This window comes from Pongo pygmaeus, chromosome 1 (assembly GCF_028885625.2).
Source record: "Pongo pygmaeus isolate AG05252 chromosome 1, NHGRI_mPonPyg2-v2.0_pri, whole genome shotgun sequence".
Taxonomy (NCBI): domain Eukaryota; kingdom Metazoa; phylum Chordata; class Mammalia; order Primates; family Hominidae; genus Pongo; species Pongo pygmaeus.
This window is the reverse complement of record NC_072373.2, coordinates 95,138,828-95,159,855: the sequence shown is the minus strand read 5'-3', so window position 1 is coordinate 95,159,855 and position 21,028 is coordinate 95,138,828. Positions and strand designations below refer to the sequence as shown.

The window sequence follows — 21,028 nt, the reverse complement described above, 5'->3', positions numbered from 1 at the left end:
CTGGGCTCAAACATTTTCTCCTTTAAGAGCTGCCATTTTTCCTGGCTGGTGCCATAGGAATCATCTGGGTGCCTGGGCACACCCACTGCTGCTTTAAGGCTTCCGCCCTGATGCTGACACTGCTGCTCCACGGGCCCAGTTCTGCATCTCCAGGAAAGACAAACAGTCTCCAGTTTTGGGCCCAGCTTTCCTAGTCTCTTCTTTTCCTTACCCTCACCCCTCATCTTGTGTTTGTACAGACAGTGAGCTCACCCTAGGCCTGGGCCCAGGCCCAGTTTCCAAAGCAAGCAGCACACAGCACACGTTCACATAAGCATGGGGGCTGGCGGGACACTGGGGCTTACTGATCTTTTTCTAGGGGCCTCCAGCCCGGCACCACCTAGAGGGGAAAGTGAGTCACCCAAACCACTGCCCCTGGGCTTACGTCGCTGTAAGCTCACCCTGGCCCTGCTGTGCCCTCTTTAGCCACAGACAGCTTGTGAGCTGACTCTGTCCCTTTAATGTCCAGGCTGAGCCCAGTGCCTCCTTGAGTATCTGCTCCATCACTGGCGACGCCACAGGTAGGTGTGAATGGAGTAGCCAGGTGAGATTGTCTCCAGGAAGCCCACAGCAGGATCCTTGATGGTAAGAGGCACATCCTTAGAGGAGCTAGGGAGCAGGGAGGAGAAGCTGAGAGTGTGATCCTGCCAAGGTCCCCGACGCTGTCTTCAGCCCACTTCCCAGACCTCACCATTGCCCTCACCGGTTTAGCACGACCACAACGGCAGAGCCATCGGGATGCATCAGTGCCACTGTGTCCAGGTCGTTCTTCTGACTGGCAACCAGCCCCACTCTCTGGGAGCCCTCAGGAATGAACTTGCTGAATGTGGGAAAAGATGGTCAGAGACCCTCGGGGTACCTCCCATGAAACCCTCATCTAAGAAGTCACCCACCCATGTACCCACCCCATAACTCCTGCAGAGGCTCTGCCCTGGGTCTCTAGGCCTGGAGCCATGCTGCTGGGCACTGACCCTGCTTTTCTGCATCGCAGTTCAGCCTCAGGCAGTGGGGTTGTCCGTTGCTACCTAGTCACTTCCTGCCTCCATGGTGCAAAAGGGGATGGGTGTGCCTCTTCCGAGGTTCCACCCTGAACACCTTCCTGCTCCCTCATGGTGTAGAGTGATGTAAGCCATCCGATGTAGGAGATGATAGGCCTGGTATGGAATGGGGGTGCCCGCCCTCCACTCACCTGAAGTGGCCAAGGTGGTAGAACATGGGCTGTTTGTAAAACGTGTCCTTGGTGATGTCTACAATGATGGGACTGTTGACAAAGTTACGCACCCAATTGGGTCCTCCTTCGGGGTTCAGGGCAAGGTTCCAGTCGGTCCAGCCGACCACATGGTACAGGAGGTTCTAGGGTAAGGACAAAGGCAAAGAGACAAAGGCTCAACACTGGGGGTCCCCAGAGAGTGTAGGTAAGGGTCACGTGAGGGAGAGGCAGCTGTGGGTAGCTCAGCCCTGTGAGGGGCACATTCCTTAGTAGCTAAGGAGTTGGAGGTGTGAAGATCCAGGCCTCTCAAGGGGAGCTGAGAAGTCTGAGGTAGCTGCAAGTACCTCGGTAGTTGCAAAAGGGGCAATGAGGTGTGCAGACCTGTGAAGGAAAGGCAAGACAGGGAATCATGGTTCCCCAGAGTTGCCCAAAAGGGCAGGCTAGCTGGGGAAAGCTGGACAGGAAGGGCTTCTGTCAGTCTTTGGTGAGACTAGTAAGGGGTCTGAGGTCTGCTTTGCAGGAAGGGAGACTGGGGTGGCTTACCGTGATGATGCTGTGGCTGTACTGCATCCCTCGATCCCAGGAGCCTAGCTGCACACTTTGCTCCCAGAACTTGGAGCCCACACAGGCCTCTGAGGCAAAGAGCATAGTGTTGGGGAACAGGTGGTGTGTCTCCCCTAGGGTGGCTTTGGCTGGAGCCAGGAAGTCCAGGTACCAATGTACAGCAATGCCATGAACATACTTAGCTGCTTCTGGGTCTGTCAGTACCTGCAAAGGAAGAGCAACTGACCCTGGACCTTGCACACAGGCTTCTGGAACTTCTAGTTCCTCTTGTAGGAATCCTGAACTGGGTGGTGGGAAGAATGCAACTACAGAGGTTTTGGGAGGGATTTTTTGTTTTTGTTTTTGAGACAGGGTCTCACTCTGTCACACAGGCTGGAGTACAGTGACACAATCATAGCTCACTGCAGCCTGGAATTCTAGGCTCAACTAAACCTCCCGCCTTAGCCTCCAGAATAGTTGGAACTATAGGCGTGCCACCACCACACCCAGCTAACTTTTCTATTTTTTTTTTTTTTTTTTTTTTTGTAGAGTTGGGGTTTCACCATGTTTCCCAGGCTCATCTTGAACGCCTTAGATTCAAGTGATCCACCCACCTCGGGTTCCCAAAGTGCTGGGATTATAGGCATGAGCTACCACCCCCAGCCTAGAGAGGTTTAAAGTCACAACTGTGGGATCCATGGCACCCTGGAGGTCCAGGGGAATGGTGCTCTAGGATCCATAGTTGGGTAGAGAAATCCCTCTAAGTTTGGGAGCCAGTGATTTGGATGCTGGATTTGAAGGTCACTGGAGCACCATGGAGGCCCGAGCCTTACCACTTTTGCCCAGTGGGGCAGCAGCAAGCGTTGGTCATTCAGCATGAGTAGGCGGACATTGTGGTGAGTACTGTTTGCGAGGGTAGGACCTAGGTCACGGGCAATGAAGTCTCGCTGATGTTCAGGGGTGAAGCCCAGGCACTGGAAGGGGTATCCACTCAACAGCCCAGCAGAAGGCTCATTTTCAGCTGTCACTGCCCACTGTAACTTGTGCTCAGCATAGGCATCCAGGAACCTGGCAAGAGAAAGGTCATGAATGATCCGGCCAAGAAAGTGGACCAGACCAAGAGAACAGGAAGCCTGACGGAGTGGGCAAGACTGACAGATCCAAGTCTGAAAGGCCCAGAAGGTAGAAAGGTGAGCTGAGGAAAGGCAGATCTGGAAGTGGAACCAGGTTGAGGATTGGGACACAGATCAGCATGGCCAAAGGGGAGGCCAGTCCTGATCCCTCATCCTTGCTGATCCCTTACTTCACAAAGTATCTGGCCCAGGTCTGGTGGTAGATGTCTCCGGGCTGTCACTTGAGTGACCCCTTCCCATTCACCGCTCCATTGGTCTTGAGCCAAGTGGGTGATGTCCAGGGGCTGGCAAGGAGTGAAACGGGACGCCGGGCCAACTGCAGGGCTCGGTGAATCAGGGGTATCTAGAGACAAAGGTAGTGAAGAGAGAAGCACCCAGATTTGGAACACATACTAGCCCAACCAGTGCATCCAGTTCAGCCATTAGCCCCCACCCTCCCACCCCCCGGACAAAACAGCAGGGGACAAAATGTCTCTACAAGCAGACCTACCCTACAGCCTCTCAACCCCCAGACATCAGGGCCATCAGGGCCTGAAAAAGCTAGAATGCCTACCTTGAGCTTGGTATCTTCCTCTGGGAGGCTGAAGTTGTGCAACTGGAAATCATCAGGGGTGTCTGCATAGGTGTAGGTGCGGATGGAGAAGTCACAGCTGGCCATGGGTACCCGGATGATGTTATATCCGATTCCTACGGAAAAGGATGATCAAGATATGGTAGTCTGAGTCAACAGGAGAGTATGGGACTCTGCTTATCACTTGCCAGTCCTAATAGTGTCTGAGTCAGGGTCAAAGGGAACTTGGGCTCCTGGGTTGGAACCTGTGGAGGCTGGCACCTGGGTGAAGCACAGGCCTTTCTGAGCCTGAGTCCATAGCAGTTAGCAGATGATAGGCAGGGAAATCTTATTTCACAGGGCATTAAGACAGGAACCAAATGTCAGCGACAGGCAGAAGTCAGGGTCCAAAGAATGGGCAAAGAAAAGTGTCAATGGCTGTATGTCATCTTGTCCCCTTCCTCCTCATCTTCTTCAGAGAAGTACCATTTAAGTAGCAAATTCTGGGCAGGGGGTGACAGGGCAAGGATGTTGAGGGCAACTGCATCTGTCACAGCCCCTCCAAATCCCTTCACTTTCTGGAACTTCTGGCTGCAGGATCAGTAGCAGGCCTGAGGACATCCACAGGGGTATCAGTGCCCAGGGGAGAAACTCCATGGTGATCACTGACACCGTTTACCTCTAGGAGGACCCAGCCTGGCCCGGGAGGGGTGAAGGGTGTAATGTTAACCTGTGCCGGTGCAATTAGCCCAGATGGTCCCATACTCAGCTCCATCCGACGCCCACTGTTTCTGCTCTCGTAGCGGCTGAAGGTACCTAGGGCAGGAAAGGTCAGGGGGTCAAGAGTCACAGTATGTGACATTGCAGACACAGACCACTGAGCTGTAGCTGAAGCTTTTAGGGATGCAGGGGCACCACCTGGGAGGGAGGGAGCACAAGCAGAGGTGAGGTCTGACAAGGATGTGGAGAACGGACACAGCTGCTCGGAGAGACTGAAGACAGTTTCAAAAATCCTCACCCCAAAGTTGGTCTCAGTCACTCAAAAGGACTTATTGAGCACCTGCTAAAAGTCTACCACCAGCTTACTGGAAGGCTACCAAAGGACTATGAGGCAGAAGGGAGCCTCTGTGCTACCTCCCCACTGCCTTGACTCACTCACCTGATGCCCACGACACTGCCTGAAGTAGAAGCAATCCTGTGAGGCTGCCAGCCATGATGTTTACCCTACCCGAAGGCTTGGGACATTCCTGAGGACAGAATGAGGAGTGGCTGAAAAGCAAGCCCCTCTCCACCCTTCAACTACTCTCCTGGGCAGGGCTTAGCTGCCTTTGGGTGCCCATGGCCTGGTCTCCCACATTCATTACGACAAGGCCCACAGGCACCTGGGTGCAGCTCTCCCTGCAACCCTTCTGATGACAACTCTCTGCCCACCCCAAATCAGGATGCTCCCCACCACTCTTCCCACCCATTTCAACTTCGACCCCTCCCTCCATCTGTGCCTTGCTCAAAGAGCCATGATGGCCCTGGATTCAAAGAGAGTCTGTCATTCATTAAATTCCAGTGCCAGGATTCCAGAAGCACTGTGACAATGCTGATTGGGAGCTCTCTCTCTTACCTCTCTGGAAGGACTTGAAAACTCCATCACCTCAGGGTCATTAGATGAGGAGAAGACCACAGGGGTTCCAGAGTCTCTGAAGGGTAGAGGATCCACTAAACAAAAACAAGGGTGCAGGTACCTGCCATAGCTATAGGCACTAGGTTAGTCCTGCAGGTAATTCTGGCTTCCCAATGTGGATGGGTCATGTAATGACTGGGAGAGTCACATGACACAGGAAGTGAGGCAATCGCAGCCATATTTCTAAAGGGCAATTGGCTTCCTCCAAGTTGTTACAGATTATACACCCTATAAAATTCTGGAGGGTATATGTGAATGACAACTTTAGGAAGAGCTTAGAATACAAAAGACAGACTTGGATGGAGAATCGGGTAAAGGTTCCTAAATCCCAGAGGATGGGAACCACAGCAGGCACACTGCTTTTTTGATAAAAATTTCAAAATGATACAAATAAAGCTAATACCAAAAAAAAAAAACAAAAAACAAAAACAAAAAAACCTTCATTGCACAACATGCTGAGGCTACTGTGATGTTTAAGACACAGTCTTTGCCCTATAGAGGTGCATGAGGCATGGGAGTCAGACACATAGACATTTACAGGTAAAAACAGAAACGGTAACAGGTGTGCATGGAGAGCTCTCTGAGATGGGGAGGGACCATTCATGGGTGGGGAATTATCCAGGATGGCTTCACACAGGAAAAAGTGAGGGGGGTTATTAGCCAGTGAAGTGTAGGGCGCAAGGAGGGTGGGACACTGGCAGTGGGGTGGCAGGACTGGAGGGAGGGGAGTGGTCCGCGTGGCTCCCCTGCAGCACCTCTCATTTACTCATTAAGGGCCTGGGAGAGTCACATGACACAGGTAGTGAGGCAATTGCAGCCATATCTCTAAAGGGCAATTGGCTTCCAGATGCAGATTGTAATAACTGTTCTTCCTTCCTCACAGGACAGGGAGGTTTGTAAAGTACTTCAGAAACCACAAAGTGTTGTAAAAAGCCATATGCTCAGTGGACATGAGAAGGAAGTTGTCCATGCCATTTGCCTCATGAACCACATCAAATGAGATTTGGTGGGAGTGGCACACACAGTCATGACCAGACTAGCCCCAGCTCTCAGCCTATTTCCTCGCCTAGAAAATGGAGGCAATGCCACAACCTCAAAGGAGTCAGTGAGGTAAATGCAGTGCCTGGCAACTTGGGAGGTGCCTGGCAACTATTTGTCTGTTGTTTGTATCTTTTTTTGTACAGTCTTAGTGAGACGGCAAGGTTGGAATCCTGGCTACACCATTTACTGGCTGTTTGACCTTCAATAAATCAATCACTCTAAGCCTCTATTTCATCTATAAAAGGGGAGTGATAACTCCTACCTCATAGAACTGTTGTGAGGTTTGAGTGTGATAATGTGTCTCTAGTACACTGCTTGACACTAAACATTGCAACATGTCAGGCCTCTGTTCCTGGAGTTCCTTGAAGGAATGTCTTACACATTCTAAATATCCTTGTAGATAGCCTGGCACAGGGGTAGTTGTCAAGTTGTAGAATTGAACTAGTTGCTTCACTATGTCAGTAGCCACCCCTTCCAGACTTCCTGCTTTTCTCTTTTTTTTTTTTTGAGATGATGTCTTCACTCTGTCACCCAGTCTGGAGTGCAGTGGCCAATCTCAGCTCACTGCAACCTCTGCCTCCCAGGTTCAAGCAATTCTCCTGCCTCAGCCACTCAAGTAGTTAGGACTACAGGCACGCACCACCACACCTGGCTAATTTTTGTATTTTAGTAGAGACGGGGTTTCACCATGTTAGCCAGGCTGGTCTCAACCTCCTGACCGCAGGTGATTCGCACGCTTTGGCCTCCCAAAGGGCTAGGATTACAGGCGTGAGCCACAGCGCCCGGCCTGACTTCCTGCTCTTCAAGGAAACGCTGCACAGGATTTGTTCTGGGTACAGCAGGTAATTATCTAGTACCTTACTTCCCTCAAATTCATTCATCTCACAGATATTTCCTGAGCACATTCCACATTTGCCTCTCGTGCTTTAGTGAGTTTAGAAGTTCAACCATCTCCTTTCTCTTACCCTCTGTACAGGGAGTGAGCTGCTTCTTTTTTGGCCAGGTACTGAGCAAAATATTTTTTTTTTTTTTTTTGAGACGGAGTCTTGCTCTGTCGCCCAGGCTGGTGTACAGTGGCATGATCTCGGCTCACTGCAAGCTCCGCCTCCCGGGTTCACACCATTCTCCTGCCTCAGCCTCCAGAATAGCTGGGACTACAGGCGCCTGCCACCACGCCCGGCTAATTTTTTGTATTTTTAGTAGAGACAGGGTTTCACTGTGTTAGCCAGGATGGTCTCCATCTCCTGACCTCGTGATCTGCTGGCCTCAGCCTCCCAAAGTGCCGGGATTACAGGCGTGAGCCACCACGCCCAGCCTAGTGTCTGTATTTTTTGTAGAGATAGGGTCTTGCTGTGTTGCACAGGTTGGTCTCAAACTCCTAAACCCAAAGGATCTCCTACCTCGGCTTTGCAGAGTTCTGGGATTACAGGCACAAGGCACCGTGCCCGCTCCTCTTTTCTTCTTTTTATACTTCATTTTGTAAAATTTTTCCAGGGTGGCTGGGCACGGTAGCTCATGCCTATAATCCCAGCACTTTGGGAGGCTGAGGCAGTGGATAGCTTGAGGACAGGTGTTCATGGCCAACATGGCGAAATCCCATCTGAAATGAAAATACAAAAATTAGCTGGGTGTGGTGGTGCACACCTGTAATCCCAGCTACTCGGGAAGCTGAGGTCCGAGAATCACTTGAACCCAAGAGTCGGAGGTTGCAGTGACCCAAGATTGTTCCACTGCACTCCAGCCTGGGAGACAGAGTAACACTCTGTTTCAAAAAAAAAAAAAAAATTTCCAAGGTGGATATTATTTCACATTTCATATTTGCTGTACAATGTGATTTGTCCTTGAGGATTTTCTATTTTATTTTCTAAGTAGTTAGTTTTAATAAGGACTAATGTTTATTGTGCCAAAGACAAAATTACAACAAATTTAACGATCTCGACTGGATTCCTTCCTTCCTGCCTGCCTTCCTTCTTTTCTCCTTTTCCCTCCCCTCCCCTCTTCTTTCTTTCTTTCCCTCCCTCCCTCCCTTCCTCTCTTTCTTTCTTTCAACGGAGTCTTGCTCTTTCACCCAGGCTGGAGCGCAGTGGCATGATCTTGGCTCACTGCAAACCCCGCCTCCTGGGTTCAAGCGATTCTCCTGCCTCAGCCTCCCGAGTAGCTGGGATTACAGACGCACACCACCATGCCTGGCTGATTTTTGTATTTTTAGTCAAGACGGGGTTTCACCATGTTGGCCGGGCTTGTCTCAAACTCCTGACCTCAGGTGATCCACCTGCCTCGGCCTCCCAAAGTCCTGAGATTACAGGCATGAGCCACCATGCCTGGCCCTGATTGGGCTTTCTCTACAAAAAATTCTTGTAAAACTTTTCTGCAATATTTTATAATAAAGTCCTACTGATTTATATTTGATTTTATATTTGTAAGTCAGGTGAAATGAGTGAATTCTTCCTTGTGTATGAATGTACTACACGTTGCAGAATGTCTACCTTTCCTGGGCTCCATCCACTAAATTCTCAAAGTGCCTCCTAATCATTGTCTCTATTAAAGATGCCCCACAAATTTCCAAAATGCCCCTAGGGTGTGCCTGAGAGCCATTACCCTAGGTGCCTCTCTTCAAACACCTAGGCCTCACTGCAGTGGCCAATAGGGGCATACTAGGTGGCCACAATCACGTTCCTCTGTCCCCTTTGTATAGCACTTGAAAAAGAGTTAGCTAAGACCTGGTACGGTGGCTCATGCCTGTAACCCCATCATTTTAAGAAGCTGAGACAAGAGGATCCCTTGAGGCCAGGAGTTCAAGACCAGCCTGGGCAACACAGAGAGACTCCGTCTTTACAAATATATATATATATATATATATACACACACATATATATATATACACACATATATATATACACACACACATATATATATACACATATATATATATTTTTTTTTGGTAGAAAAGGGGTCTCCAGTGGCCGGGCGCAGTGGCTCATGCCTGTAATCCCAGCACTTTGGGAGGCCGAGGCGGGCGGATCATGAGGTCAAGAGATGGAGACCATCCTGGATAACACGATGAAACCCTGTCTCTACTAAACCCCATCTCTATTAAAAATACAAAAAATTAGCCGGGCATGGTGGCAGACACCTGTAATCCTAGCTACTCGGGAATCTGAGGCAGGAGAATCATTTGAACCCGAGGTGGATGTTGCAGTGAGCCGAGATCGCACCACTGCACCCCAGCCTGAGTGACACAGCAAGACTCTGTCTCAGAAAAACAAGCAAACAAAAAAAGACAGCTATATACCTAGGGAAGACATAAATATAAGTGAAAAGCAGAAGTACAAAAATAGTTCGGCTGACCCAGCAGCAATTTTGATCCCATCCCAGCGAGACCTGTCCTGGAGTGTAGGTCTGGCTCAGATAGCAAACTCCAGCCCTTTCACACTGACAGGTATCATATCACAGGCTCCTAGGTCTTTAGGTCCCATGGAGAGTGCCCCTCCCAGTTCCACCATTAGTTACTTCTATGGTCTGTGTTCAAGTCAAATAAAGACACTTGTTCATTCCATGCACAGCACAGAAAGGTGCTCAAAAAAATACTTTTTATACAGATGAATGAATGAACAACTACTACCAGTTAACCTAGAACCTGTCCTTTCAGCTCTAGTTTTTAATTTTAATTTTATTTTATTTTAGAGACAGGGTCTTGGCACAATCACAATTCACTGCAGCTTTGACCTCTCAGGGTCAACTGGATCCTCCCACCTCAGCCTCCACAGTAGCTGGGACTACAGGTACATGCCACCATGCCCAACTAATTTTTGAATTTTTTTTTTTTAGAGATGGGGTCTTGCTATGTTGCCCAGGCTGGTCTCGAATTCCTGAGGTCAAGCAATCCACCTGCCTCGGCCTCCCAAGGTGCTGGGATTATAGGCGTGAGCCATCACTCACCTCTAGTTTCTGGCCTGAGGGTGTATTACTCTCTCCAATTACTGACACCAAAAATGATTTCACTCTTGGGTGGGACCTCTGCTGCCCCTTACCCACTAGGGTGTGGGTTTTTTTGGTTTGTTTTTGCCTTTTTTAAGACAGGGCCTCACACTGTCATCCAGGCTGGAATGCAACGGTGTGATCCTGGCTCACTGCAGCCTTGACCACCTGGGCTCAGGGGATCCTCCCACCTTAGCCTCCTGAGTAGCTGGGACCAGAAGTGCACACCACCACACCAAGCTAATTTTTTAACTTTTTATAGAAACAGGTTGCCTAGACTGGTCTCGAACTCCTGAACTCAAGCAATCCTCTTGCCTTGGTTTCCCAAAGTGCTAGAATTACAGGCGTGAGCCACTGAGTCTAACCTTAGGGTGTAGTTTTACCATTGGATTCATGTGATTTACCAATGCTTCAACAGTAACCACAACATTCAATGTACAGCCCAGTGCAGATGGAAGGTCCTTGTACCTCATATGATCTCTTCCAATTTTTTGCAAGATAAGTCTTTCATGAGTGCTTATTACATGCACTAGCCTGACAACTCTACATTACAGATAAGAAAATTAAGACTTAGAGGCCAGACGCGATGGCTCACGCCTGTAATCCCAACACTTTGGGAGGCCGAGGCGGGCGGATCACAAGGTCAGGAGATCGAGACCATCCTGGCTAACACGGTGAAACCCCGTCTCTACTAAAAATACAAAAATTTAGCCAGGCGTGGCAGTGTGCGCCTGTAGTCCCAGCTACTCGGGTGGCGGAGGCAGGAGGATGGCGTGAACCCGGGAGGCGGAGCTTGCAGTGAGCCAAGATCAAGCCACTGCGCTCCAGCCTGGGTGACAGAGCAAGACTCCATCTCAAAAAAAAAAAAAAAAAAAAAGAAAACTAAGACTTAGAGAAGTTAAATATGTGGCAGAGTGAAGCCTAAGCTCATATCTGCCCTAATCTAAATTCCAAGCAGCTCTGAGTCATCAGGTCACACAGACTGCTTCTCACATGCTTCAGGAATGCCTTTTCAGTCTTCCTTAAAGGTTGCAAACAGTTGCAAAGCAAATTTCATGGTTCCTGTTTCTTCAAAATTTCAAAGTTCTTCATTCAACCAGGCATAGTCGCTGGAGCCTGTATATTCAACCACTTGAGAGGATGAGGATCTCTTGAGCCCAAGAGTTTGAGACGAACCTGGGCAACATAGGGAAAGCCCTGTCACCTAAAAAAATAAATAATACAACCAGCTCTTCATTTAGAGGCAAGCACAAAACAGGTGCTCAATGTTTGTTGAATGAATGAGTTGTTACCAACCATACCCCACTATTCAAGGTCCTGCTTGTCAGTGTTTCAGGGAGTGTTCTTGGCAAAGGAGTGGTGAACTTCAGGAAGAATGATGATGACTCCGAACACATTTATTTATTTATTTATTTATTTATTTATTGAGACAGAGTCTCACTCTGTAGTCCAGGCTGGAGTGCAATGACGTGATCTCCGCTCACTGCAACCTCTGCCTCCCGGGTTCAAGCAATTCTCCTGCCTCAGCCTCCCAAGTAGCTGGGATTACAGGCGCCCGCCACTACGCCGGGAGAATGTTTTGTATTTTTAGTAGAGACAGGGTTTCGCCATGTTGGACAGGCTGATCTCAAACACCTGACCTCAGGTGATCCACCCACCTCGGCCTCTCAAAGTGCTGAGATTACAGGCTTGAGCCAGTGTGCCCAGCCTGAACACAATTATTAAAGTCGAAGTGAGACCTAACAGAGGAACTTTGGTTGCGGCTACAGGAAATACGGATTCAAATACTGAACACCAGCTGGGCACTGTGGCTCATGCCTATAATCCTAGCACTTTGGGAGGCTAAGGTAGGAGGACAGCGGAGCCCAAGAGTTCGAGACAAACCTGGCCAACATGGTAAACCAAAAAAATTAGCCAGGCATGGTGGTGCACACCTATAGTCTCAGCTGAGGTGGGAGGATCGCTTGAATTGAGGTAGTGGAGGCTGCAGTGAGCTGTGTTCCTGCCACAGCACTCCAGCCTGAGCAACAGAGCAAGACCCTGTCTCTAAATAAATAAATATAACAAAAATAAAACAAATACTGAGCCAGGTGTGGTGGCTCCTGCCTGTAATCGCAGCACTTTGGGAGGCTGAGATGGGCAGGAGTTCGCGACCAGCCTGGACAACATGATGAAATCTCTACTAAAAATACAAAAATTAGCTGGGCCTGATGGTGCTAATCCCTGCTACTCAGGAGGCTGAGGCAGAATTGCTTGAACCTGGAAGGCGGAGACTGCAGTGAGCCAAGATCACCCCCACTGCTCTGGGTTGCAGTGAGCCAAGATCACACCACCTGGGTGACAGAGCAAGACTGCATCTCAAAAAAAAAAAAAAAGAAAGAAAGAGAAAAGAAAAGAAAGAAAGAAAGAGAAAAAATAAAAGCATAGAGAGTGCTGGAGCAGTGTGAGTGAGATGGATAGTGGTAAAAAGTGACCTTGGAGAAGGAAATTGGGAGGCCAGATTGTGTACGGTCTTGGTGGCCATGGTAAGGAGTCTGAATTTTGTTCTAAGATGGAAATTCACTGTAGAGTTTGGTGCTGGGAAGTGACAAGATCACACGTGTATTTTTAAGAGATCACTTTGGGTGCTGTGTAGAAATCAGACTGTAGGAGTCAAGTGTGGAGGGAGACCAGCATCCAATTACAGCGTGCCATGAACCTGCCAGGTTCTTCTTCCCTTCCTTCAGCACACACTACTCTTTCCCACCGCTTAGCCTAGTTAACATTTATTCTTTCAAAATCAGCCCGGATGTCACTTTCTCTAAGAACAACCGCGCCCCCTGCCGCCTCCCCACCCCACACACCTCCTGTAACACAAACTCATAGCCCTCACATCTTCCTTGTCACTTTTTCTCCCCCTTTTTTTGAGACAGGATCTCGCTCTATTCCCCAGGCTGGTCTCGAACTCCTGGGCTCAAAAGATCCTCCCGCCTCAGCCACCCGAATAGCTCCTTTGTCGCTCTTATCACTGTTGTGATTAATTGTACAAATGGCTTAATGGCAGTTATAGCGCCCAGCTCATCAAAGGCAGTGGACTGCCAATCGTCAGCGGGCAGGGTAGGGACCAGTCCAGTCCGTCCTGGCTCCCATGTGCAGCCCCAGTGCGCATCGCGACACTGGCACTCGTTGCCACGCTCCGTGAACGTTTGTCACATGTCCGAAGAATGCGTGAATTATATAACTTTCTTCCCACTTCAGCCCTCAAAAAGCAAGTGGATACAAGGACTTGAAGATTTTATAATCTCTTCATTAGTAAAATTTGACCATCCTTACCATTAAAAATAATGATAATGATGAAAAAGGCTAAGTGCGAACGGCGGGAGGGGAGAGCTAAAGGGCGAAATATTTATAATGCCTACCGTCGGCGAAGAGAAACAGCAGCCCCAACCGAAGGCAAAAGGAAATCCCACCGCAGCCTCCAAAGGCGCGTGGGCGGGACTGGAGACTGGGGCCCCGCGCACTAGGCGCGGAAGTCAAGATGCAGCCCCACCACCCGCAGCCGCGAGAAAAGCAGCCCTGGGGAGGCGGGGGGGGGGGGCCTCACTCGGAAAAGAGACGGTCACTCATCCAGAGGCGGGACTCAGAGCCCCTCCACAAGTCTCATTGATCCACTTGAAGACGGACAACTCTCGCTGACCATCCGTAGCCCACATGGGGCGCAAGCGTATTTGGAAATGGAGAGGGTGCCCGACCCGAGAACTACGCATGCGTCTCAGCGCTTTCCTGCCAGCACACAGTGGATAGAGGGGCGATTGAATTCCCACAGCGAGTCCAGCCCACGGAAGCTCAGAGGATTCCTAACCGTCCTCTTTAGAGAGCCTCAGGTTAGGGAACGTCCAGTGCCCAGAAGCTGCCCCGTGGGAATCCCATTGTCCACCGCCTCCTACCTAATGTTTTGTTCTGGTCTTGCCCCATCCCTTCCTGAGGCTGGGTTGTTACGATGGTGAATTATTCAAGATGTCTTGCAGCCTGACGCCATCTCTGGGCAGTGCTCTTGCATCCTCCCTGTCTTCCTTGGGAGGGCACCACGTTGCTCCTACAAACACAGGGTCCTGAAACTGTTTACAAGGCCCCACTCTGCCACGTTAGTATCTTAACGAGTGTTTGTTGAGGAAGCACTGTGTGTTAGACCCAGTGCAATGAGCAAGTCCCTGATCTTGTGACCTTACATTCTATAGGACGACACAAACGTATAAACAAAAAATAATTTTAGGCCGGGCGCGGTGGCTCACGCCTGTAATCGCAGCACTTTGGGAGGCTGAGGCAGGGGGATCACGAGGTCAGGAGATCGAGACCATCCTGGCTAAAACAGTGAAACCCCGTCTCTACTAAAAATACAAAAAATTAGCCAGGCGTGATGGTGGGCGCCTGTAGTCCCAGCTACTCCGGAGGCTGAGGCAGGAGAATGGCATGAACCCAGGAGGCGGAGCTTGCAGTGAGCCGAGATAGCGCCACTGCACTCCAGCCTGGGTGATAGAGCCAGACTCCGTCTCAAAAAAAAAAAAAAAATATATATATATATATAATTTTAGATAGTGATACATGCTTAAAACATGGCTATGTGGCCGGGAGCAGTGGCTCACACCTGTAAATCCAGCATTGTGGGAGGCTGAGGCAGGTGGATCACTTGAGGTCAAGGAGTTTGAGACCAGCCTGGCTAACATGGCAAAACCCCGTCTCTACTGAAAATACAAAACTTAGCCAGGCGTGGTGGCAGACACCTGTAATCCCAGCTACTCGGGAAGCTGAGGCAGGAGAATCGCTTGATCCCAGGAGATGGAAGTTTGCAGTGAGCCCAGATCACACCACTGCACTCCAGCCTGGGTGAGAGAGCCAGACTGTATCTCAAAAAAAAAAAAAAAAAGCTATGTGATAGAATGGCTGCGATGGGGATTAGGTCCTCACTGAAATGGTGAGAGTGGAGTTAAAACCTGAAATTAGGTGACAGCACCAGATATATCTGGCCGAGGGTTTCGTGCTTGGAAAACAGCAGGTGCAAACGTCCTTGTGCTGTGAGGAAATTTGGCTGAAACAGAAGGTGGGCCAGATTGTAGCTGACCATAGTCTCTGAGAGCTTGGAGATGATTCTAAATACAATGGAAAGCCATTAAATTGAGGCAGAGCCTTGATATGACTTGCTTTGTCATCATTTTGCTGAGTGGAGAATGGATTGCTGGGAAAAGTGAAAGACTGATTCAGAGGTTGTGGAGAGAGGGTGGCTGGAACTAGGTAGCTGGGGAGGTGGTGGGACGAAAAGTGAAAGACTGATTTAGAGATTATGTAGAGAGGGGTGGCTGGAACTAGGTAGCTAGGGAGGTGGTGGGACATGGATGAATTCAGGATAGGATTGGTTGTGTTGGATATGGGAAAAGAAGTCACCATGGTTCCTGGGCTTTTGGAATGTGCAAATGGGTAATGGAGGTGCCATTGAGATGGGAACAGTGGAAAAATAACAGGTGCTGGGGTGGGAATCAAGAGCTCAGTTGTGTGGCTGGGCGCAGTGACTCACACCTGTAATTCTAGCACTTTGGGAGGCCGAGGCAGTGGATCACCTGAGGTCAGGATTTGCAGATCAGCCTGGCCGATATGGCAACACCCTGTCTCTACTAAAAATACAAAAACATTAGCTGGGTAGTGGGGCCTATAATCCCATCTACTCGGGAGGCTGAGGCAGGAGAATCGCTTGAACTCTGGAGGCAGAGGTTGCAGTGAGCCAAGATCTCGCCATTGCACTCCAGCCTGGGCAACAAGAGCAAAACTCCGCCTAAAAATAAAAGAGTTCAGTTAGTTCAGTTGTGGCCATGTTGAATCTGAAATACTCATTAGACATCCAACCGGATATGCTGAGTTGGATGGCGCTCGTGAGAGGTCAAGGCTGGAGTTATGAATTAACACATAGAAAGATGGTACTTAAAGCCATGGACGTTAGTAGTAGGGCCACTTACACAAAGAGTGGAAGTAGAAAAGAGGGCTTATGCTGGGCGAGGTGGTTCACGCCTGTAATCCCAGCACTTTGGAAGGCCAAGGCAGGCACATCATTTGAGGTCAGGAGTTCGAGACCATCCTGGACAACATGGTGAAACCCCGTCTCTACTAAAAATATAAAAACTAGCCGGGTGTGGTGGCATGCACTTGTAGTCCCAGCTACTCAGGAGGCTGAGGCAGGAGAATCGCTTGAATCCAAGAGGCGGAGGTTGCAGTGAGCCGAGATTGCACCGTTACACTCCAACCTGGGTGACAGAGCAAGACTCCGTCAATTCTGTACAATACACATTTATTGAGCACCAGATATATGCCATAAAAAAAAATGATGGCTGGGTGCAGTGGCTCATGCCTGTAATCCCAGAACTTTGGGAGGCCGAGGCAGGCAGATCACGAGGTCAGCAGATCGAGACCATCCTGGCTAACAAGGTGAAAACCTGTCTCAACTGAAAATACAAAAAATTAGCCAGGCGTGGTGGCACATGCCTGTACTCTCAGCTACTCGGGAGGCTGAGGCAGGAGAATCGCTTGAACCTGGAAGGTGGAGGTTGCAATGAGCTGAGATCGCACCATGCACTCCAGCCTGGTGACAGAGCAAGACTCCGTCTCAAAAAAAAATAATAATAAAATAAAATAAAAATGACGGCTGGGCGCAGTGGCTCACACCTGTAATCCCAGCATTTTGGGAGGCTGAGGTGGGCAGATCACGAGGTCAGGAGATCGAGACCATCCTGGCTAACACGGTGAAACCGTCTCTACTAAAAATATAGAAAATTAGCCAGGCATGGTGGCAGGCACCTGTAGTCCCAGCTACTCAGGAGGCTGAGGCAGGAGAATGGCGTGAAGCTGGGAGGCAGAGCTGGCAGTGAGCTGAGATCGCGCAACTGCACTCCAGCCCAGGCAACAGAGGAAGACTCCGTCTCAAAAAAAAAATTAAAAAAAACAAAGAAGGCTTACGTGAGACCCTTGGGGCCCTCTACTGTTAACCAGTTCAGGAGAGGTGGGTGTAAAAGCTTGTAAAGGATAACCAGAGCACAAAGTAGAAGAGCAATATCCTCAAAGGGAAAAATTCAAGAAGATGCTGATTATGGAGATTAATTGCTGCTTCAAGGCCAAGTGAGATGCAGGCAGAGAAATGGTCACTGAGTCTGACACCACTTTTGGTCACTCAAATTTTGGTCAGAGCAGTGGCTGAAGAAACACGGGAAGGAGTCTGATGGGGGTGGGTGATAAGAGAATGGATGTTTAAGTGTGGAGGGAAGAAAAAGAAAACCTATTGCTATGAAAAGGAGCAGAGATACGATTCGTGGTTGGAAAGAGTGTCTTGAAAGTTTCTTTTTTCTTAAAAGTTTCTTGTGCACCATATTGCACAAGATCAGCAACCCCTGGCAGAGCCCTTCAGGTACCCAGTATCCCTTGGGGGTGAGGAAGGGTGTGTACAAGAGGAGAAGCAGGAGATAGGCAGGAATGTGTTGCAACTACGTATGGATAGGCAGCTAAGGGCCTGGCTGGTATACTTTTCTCTCAGTATCAGGAACTCTGCCTGCCCTTTGGACCAATCATGGAGAGGTCATCTCAGTACCACACAAGATCATCACCCACCTTCAAAAAGAGGTGGGTGGTTTGGATAGAGGGGGCTGCCAGTGAGAGAAGTTCAGTCAATTCTGTACAATACACATTTATTGAGCACCAGATATATGCCATGCTAGATGCAGGTGACCCAGAGCATCAAGGAGCAATAGTCTGGTGGCAGAGACACACACAAGGTCACTGTGATGTATTAAAGCAGTCAGCAAGAGATGAAGCTCAGGGCACTGTGGGGATATCCAGAGGCACAGTACCTTCTGCCTGTCAGGCAGGGAGGGAGAGGAGCACAGGCTGAAGGAGAGTGGAAGACAGCAGTTGGTCTCTGATGGTGGGACTGGAGAGAGATTTCTAAGGGCCACTTCTTGTTTTCAGGGACTAGGTTGGGCTAGATATGGGGCTCAGGATGGACAAGGCTTAGAGCCAGGTTGGAGAAGATGGAAGAGCATTACTAGAGGAGTGGGATCCCTAGGCTATGCTCTTTACTCTGCCATTGACTATGTGATCCGGGGCAGGCCACGTAACCTCTCAGGGCTGTGCACTCCCTTATTTGTAAAACTAGAGGGCTGGGCCAGCATGTTTTCCAAGGGTTCTTCTAGCATTGACGGTCAGGTTCCAAGAGGGAACACAGTGTCAGAAGTGGGACACTCTTCCTCATTTCTAATTTCCCAAAGGTTACGGACCTGGGGAATTAATTGAGAGGCCTGGAAAGAGAGGATCCAGATAAAAGCCAAAGTTCCTGGCAGGGCCGAGGCCACTGCCCTGATTGCTTAGGTGTGAACAGAGCTTTTCCAGTTTCCAAAGTATTCTAAATTATTTCCTAACACAGGGGCATTGAGAGAAAGAGATTCTTACCCCCATTCCACAGGGTTTGAAACTGAGGCTCAGGGAGACTTAAGGATCATGCTGAAGAGGTTATCTGGGGACAAAGCTTACTCAGGATGTGGAGGGGGATGCTGAGGAACAGAGACTGGAGCCTGGGAAGGTAGGGCAGGCTGAGACCTGGGGGTATGGGTGGAATGTGTATGTGGTGGTGATGTCTGGGCCATGGAATGAAAAAGAAATAGCCAAGAGCTGGGCACTGAGGGAACAAGCTGGGGGGCCCTGGGCGTGGGTTCCCTGGATCCAGTGAGTGTGAGGATGGCTTTTCCTGGTTCCTGAGGCATGGACTGAGTCCTAGCCTGCATTTGAGCTCCGTTGTGCTAGCTTTGTGGTGTCTGGGTCGGGGAAGTTACTGTTAGAAAGTTGCCGTCAGCAGGCGTTGTTCCAGCTTTCCATGGAAATTCTGGGAGCTGCTCCTAGTTTGTGGCCCGACCTTTCTTCCTTCTTCTCAATGGGCCCAGGACCTTGACGGCCAGCGGGCTCCAAGGCCCAGGCTTTTTGCCAACAGCAACAGGCTACTGGCTGGGCCCAGGCAAGGGGGCCTTGGCAGGAAAAGTTCCTTGCTGTACCTCCACTACACTCAGAGGCCAGTGAGGGGGGTACCAGACAAGACTCCTTCCTCCCTGGTGAAGTGTCCCTGCAGCCCCCCAGTGTCCACGCCATGGATGTTTCCTCCACAGAAGTACAATGCTGATTATGATCTGTCAGCTCGGCAAGGGGGAGACACCCTGGCCTTCATGTCTCTCCTGGAGAAGTTGCTCCCGGTGCTGGTGAGTGTGCCCAGACCTCTCAGCATCCATGGCCAGCAGGGGAGGGGTCGGGAACACACAGGCCCACACAGAGACTCAGGACAGCATGGAGGTCAGAAGCCCACCTTGAATCAGACAGGTGCACTGGCTCAGACCTACCTGTTTCTTCCTGCCTACCCAATCCAGGTACATACTTTTTGGATAGACACCAAGAACTACGTGGAAGTGACCTGGAAGTGGTATGCAGAGGCTATGCCCTTTCCCCTCAACTTCTTCCTGCCTGGCCGCATGCAGCGGCAGTACATGGAACGGCTACAGCTGCTGACCGGGGAGCACAGGCCTGAGGATGAGGAAGAGCTGGAGAAGGAGGTAGCTCTGAGACCGGGGGCTATTTTATGAGATGAGCCCCAAGGATGCTGGCCAGGAATGGGAGTGCTTAGGTGGGGAGGTGGCACTGCTCACGCAGCTGCAAGCCTACCTGTGTCGCCCCTACAGCTGTACCGAGAGGCTCGGGAGTGTCTGACCCTGCTCTCTCAGCGCCTGGGTTCTCAGTTCTTCTTTGGAGATGCGTGAGTCTGACTCCAAGAGGGTAATGGGTGGCTTGGAAGAAGACACAGGTTCAGATGGAGCAGCTGGAGCTGGGGCTGGGGCTGGGGTGGGCTCAGGCTCTGGATAGGAGGTCCCTGAGACAGATACTGGTCCTGGTGACAGTGGGGCTGTGCGTGGGGCCAGAGCCTTCTCAGAGGTACAAAAGGGTAGGGTGGGAGAGCAGCCAGGCACAGGAGGGGCCTGAAGAGCTGTGGGGCACTGAATGTGCCCTTTATGCAGCCCTGGGATAGAGCCCTATTCAGGGCCCGGCTGGCGCCACCTGGGGATCTCTCCCCATACCAGGTCTAGAACTGTGTGTCCTGTCCTTCCCTGGTGGCCGCCTGCTGCCCAGAGCTCACTTCCCAGGGCTGACTCTTCCTCCAGCTCCATCTTTACCCCTTCTGCCCCAGTGGTTCTCCTCCATCCCACCCTTCTCTCTCTGCTCCAGCCCTGCCTCCTTGGACGCCTTCGTCTTTAGCTACTTGGCCCTGCTGCTGCAGGCAAAGCTGCCCAGTGGGAAGCTGCAGGTCCACCTGCGGGGGCTGCACAACCTCTGTGCCTATTGTACCCACATTCTCAGTCTCTACTTCCCCTGGGATGGAGGTAAGGGGCAGATGGGAGGGGCAGCCCTGGGGAGAGTGGGCAGGGATCCAAGAACTAGTTCTCCTAACACACCTTCCTTCCTTGACCCTCAGCTGAGGTACCACCGCAACGCCAGACACCAGCAGGCCCAGAGACTGAGGAGGAGCCATACCGGCGCCGGAACCAGATCCTATCTGTGCTGGCAGGACTGGCAGCCATGGTGGGCTACGCCTTGCTCAGTGGCATTGTCTCCATCCAGCGGGCAACGCCTGCTCGGGCCCCAGGCACCCAGACCCTGGGCATGGCTGAGGAGGATGAAGAGGAATGATTTGTCCTCATGCTCCCAAGACTGGTTTTTCTACTCTCGTGCATTCCAGAGGCCCCCGTGCCTCCTCATTGTTGGTACAGCCGGACACGGGGTGCTGCCCCCCAGAATAAAGCCACTCACACTGA

The 21,028-nt window shown here is 50.5% G+C and overlaps 1 protein-coding gene and 1 pseudogene across 1 annotated transcript; one reads left to right on the top strand and one right to left on the bottom strand.

Annotated features, from left to right (window-relative positions):
* Window position 1: 1 nt before the first annotated feature.
* On the bottom strand, window positions 2-13,714 carry LOC129018102 (lysosomal acid glucosylceramidase-like; annotated as a pseudogene).
* Window positions 13,715-13,882: 168 nt separating this feature from the next.
* Window positions 13,883-21,028, top strand: LOC129018110 (metaxin-1-like). The gene is made up of 6 exons (XM_063664516.1): window positions 13,883-14,032; window positions 19,337-19,426; window positions 19,592-19,774; window positions 19,901-19,974; window positions 20,442-20,596; window positions 20,689-21,028. The coding sequence occupies exons 1-6, from the start codon at window positions 13,883-13,885 to the stop codon at window positions 20,901-20,903; spliced, it is 867 nt and encodes a 288-aa protein (XP_063520586.1). The 3' UTR covers window positions 20,904-21,028.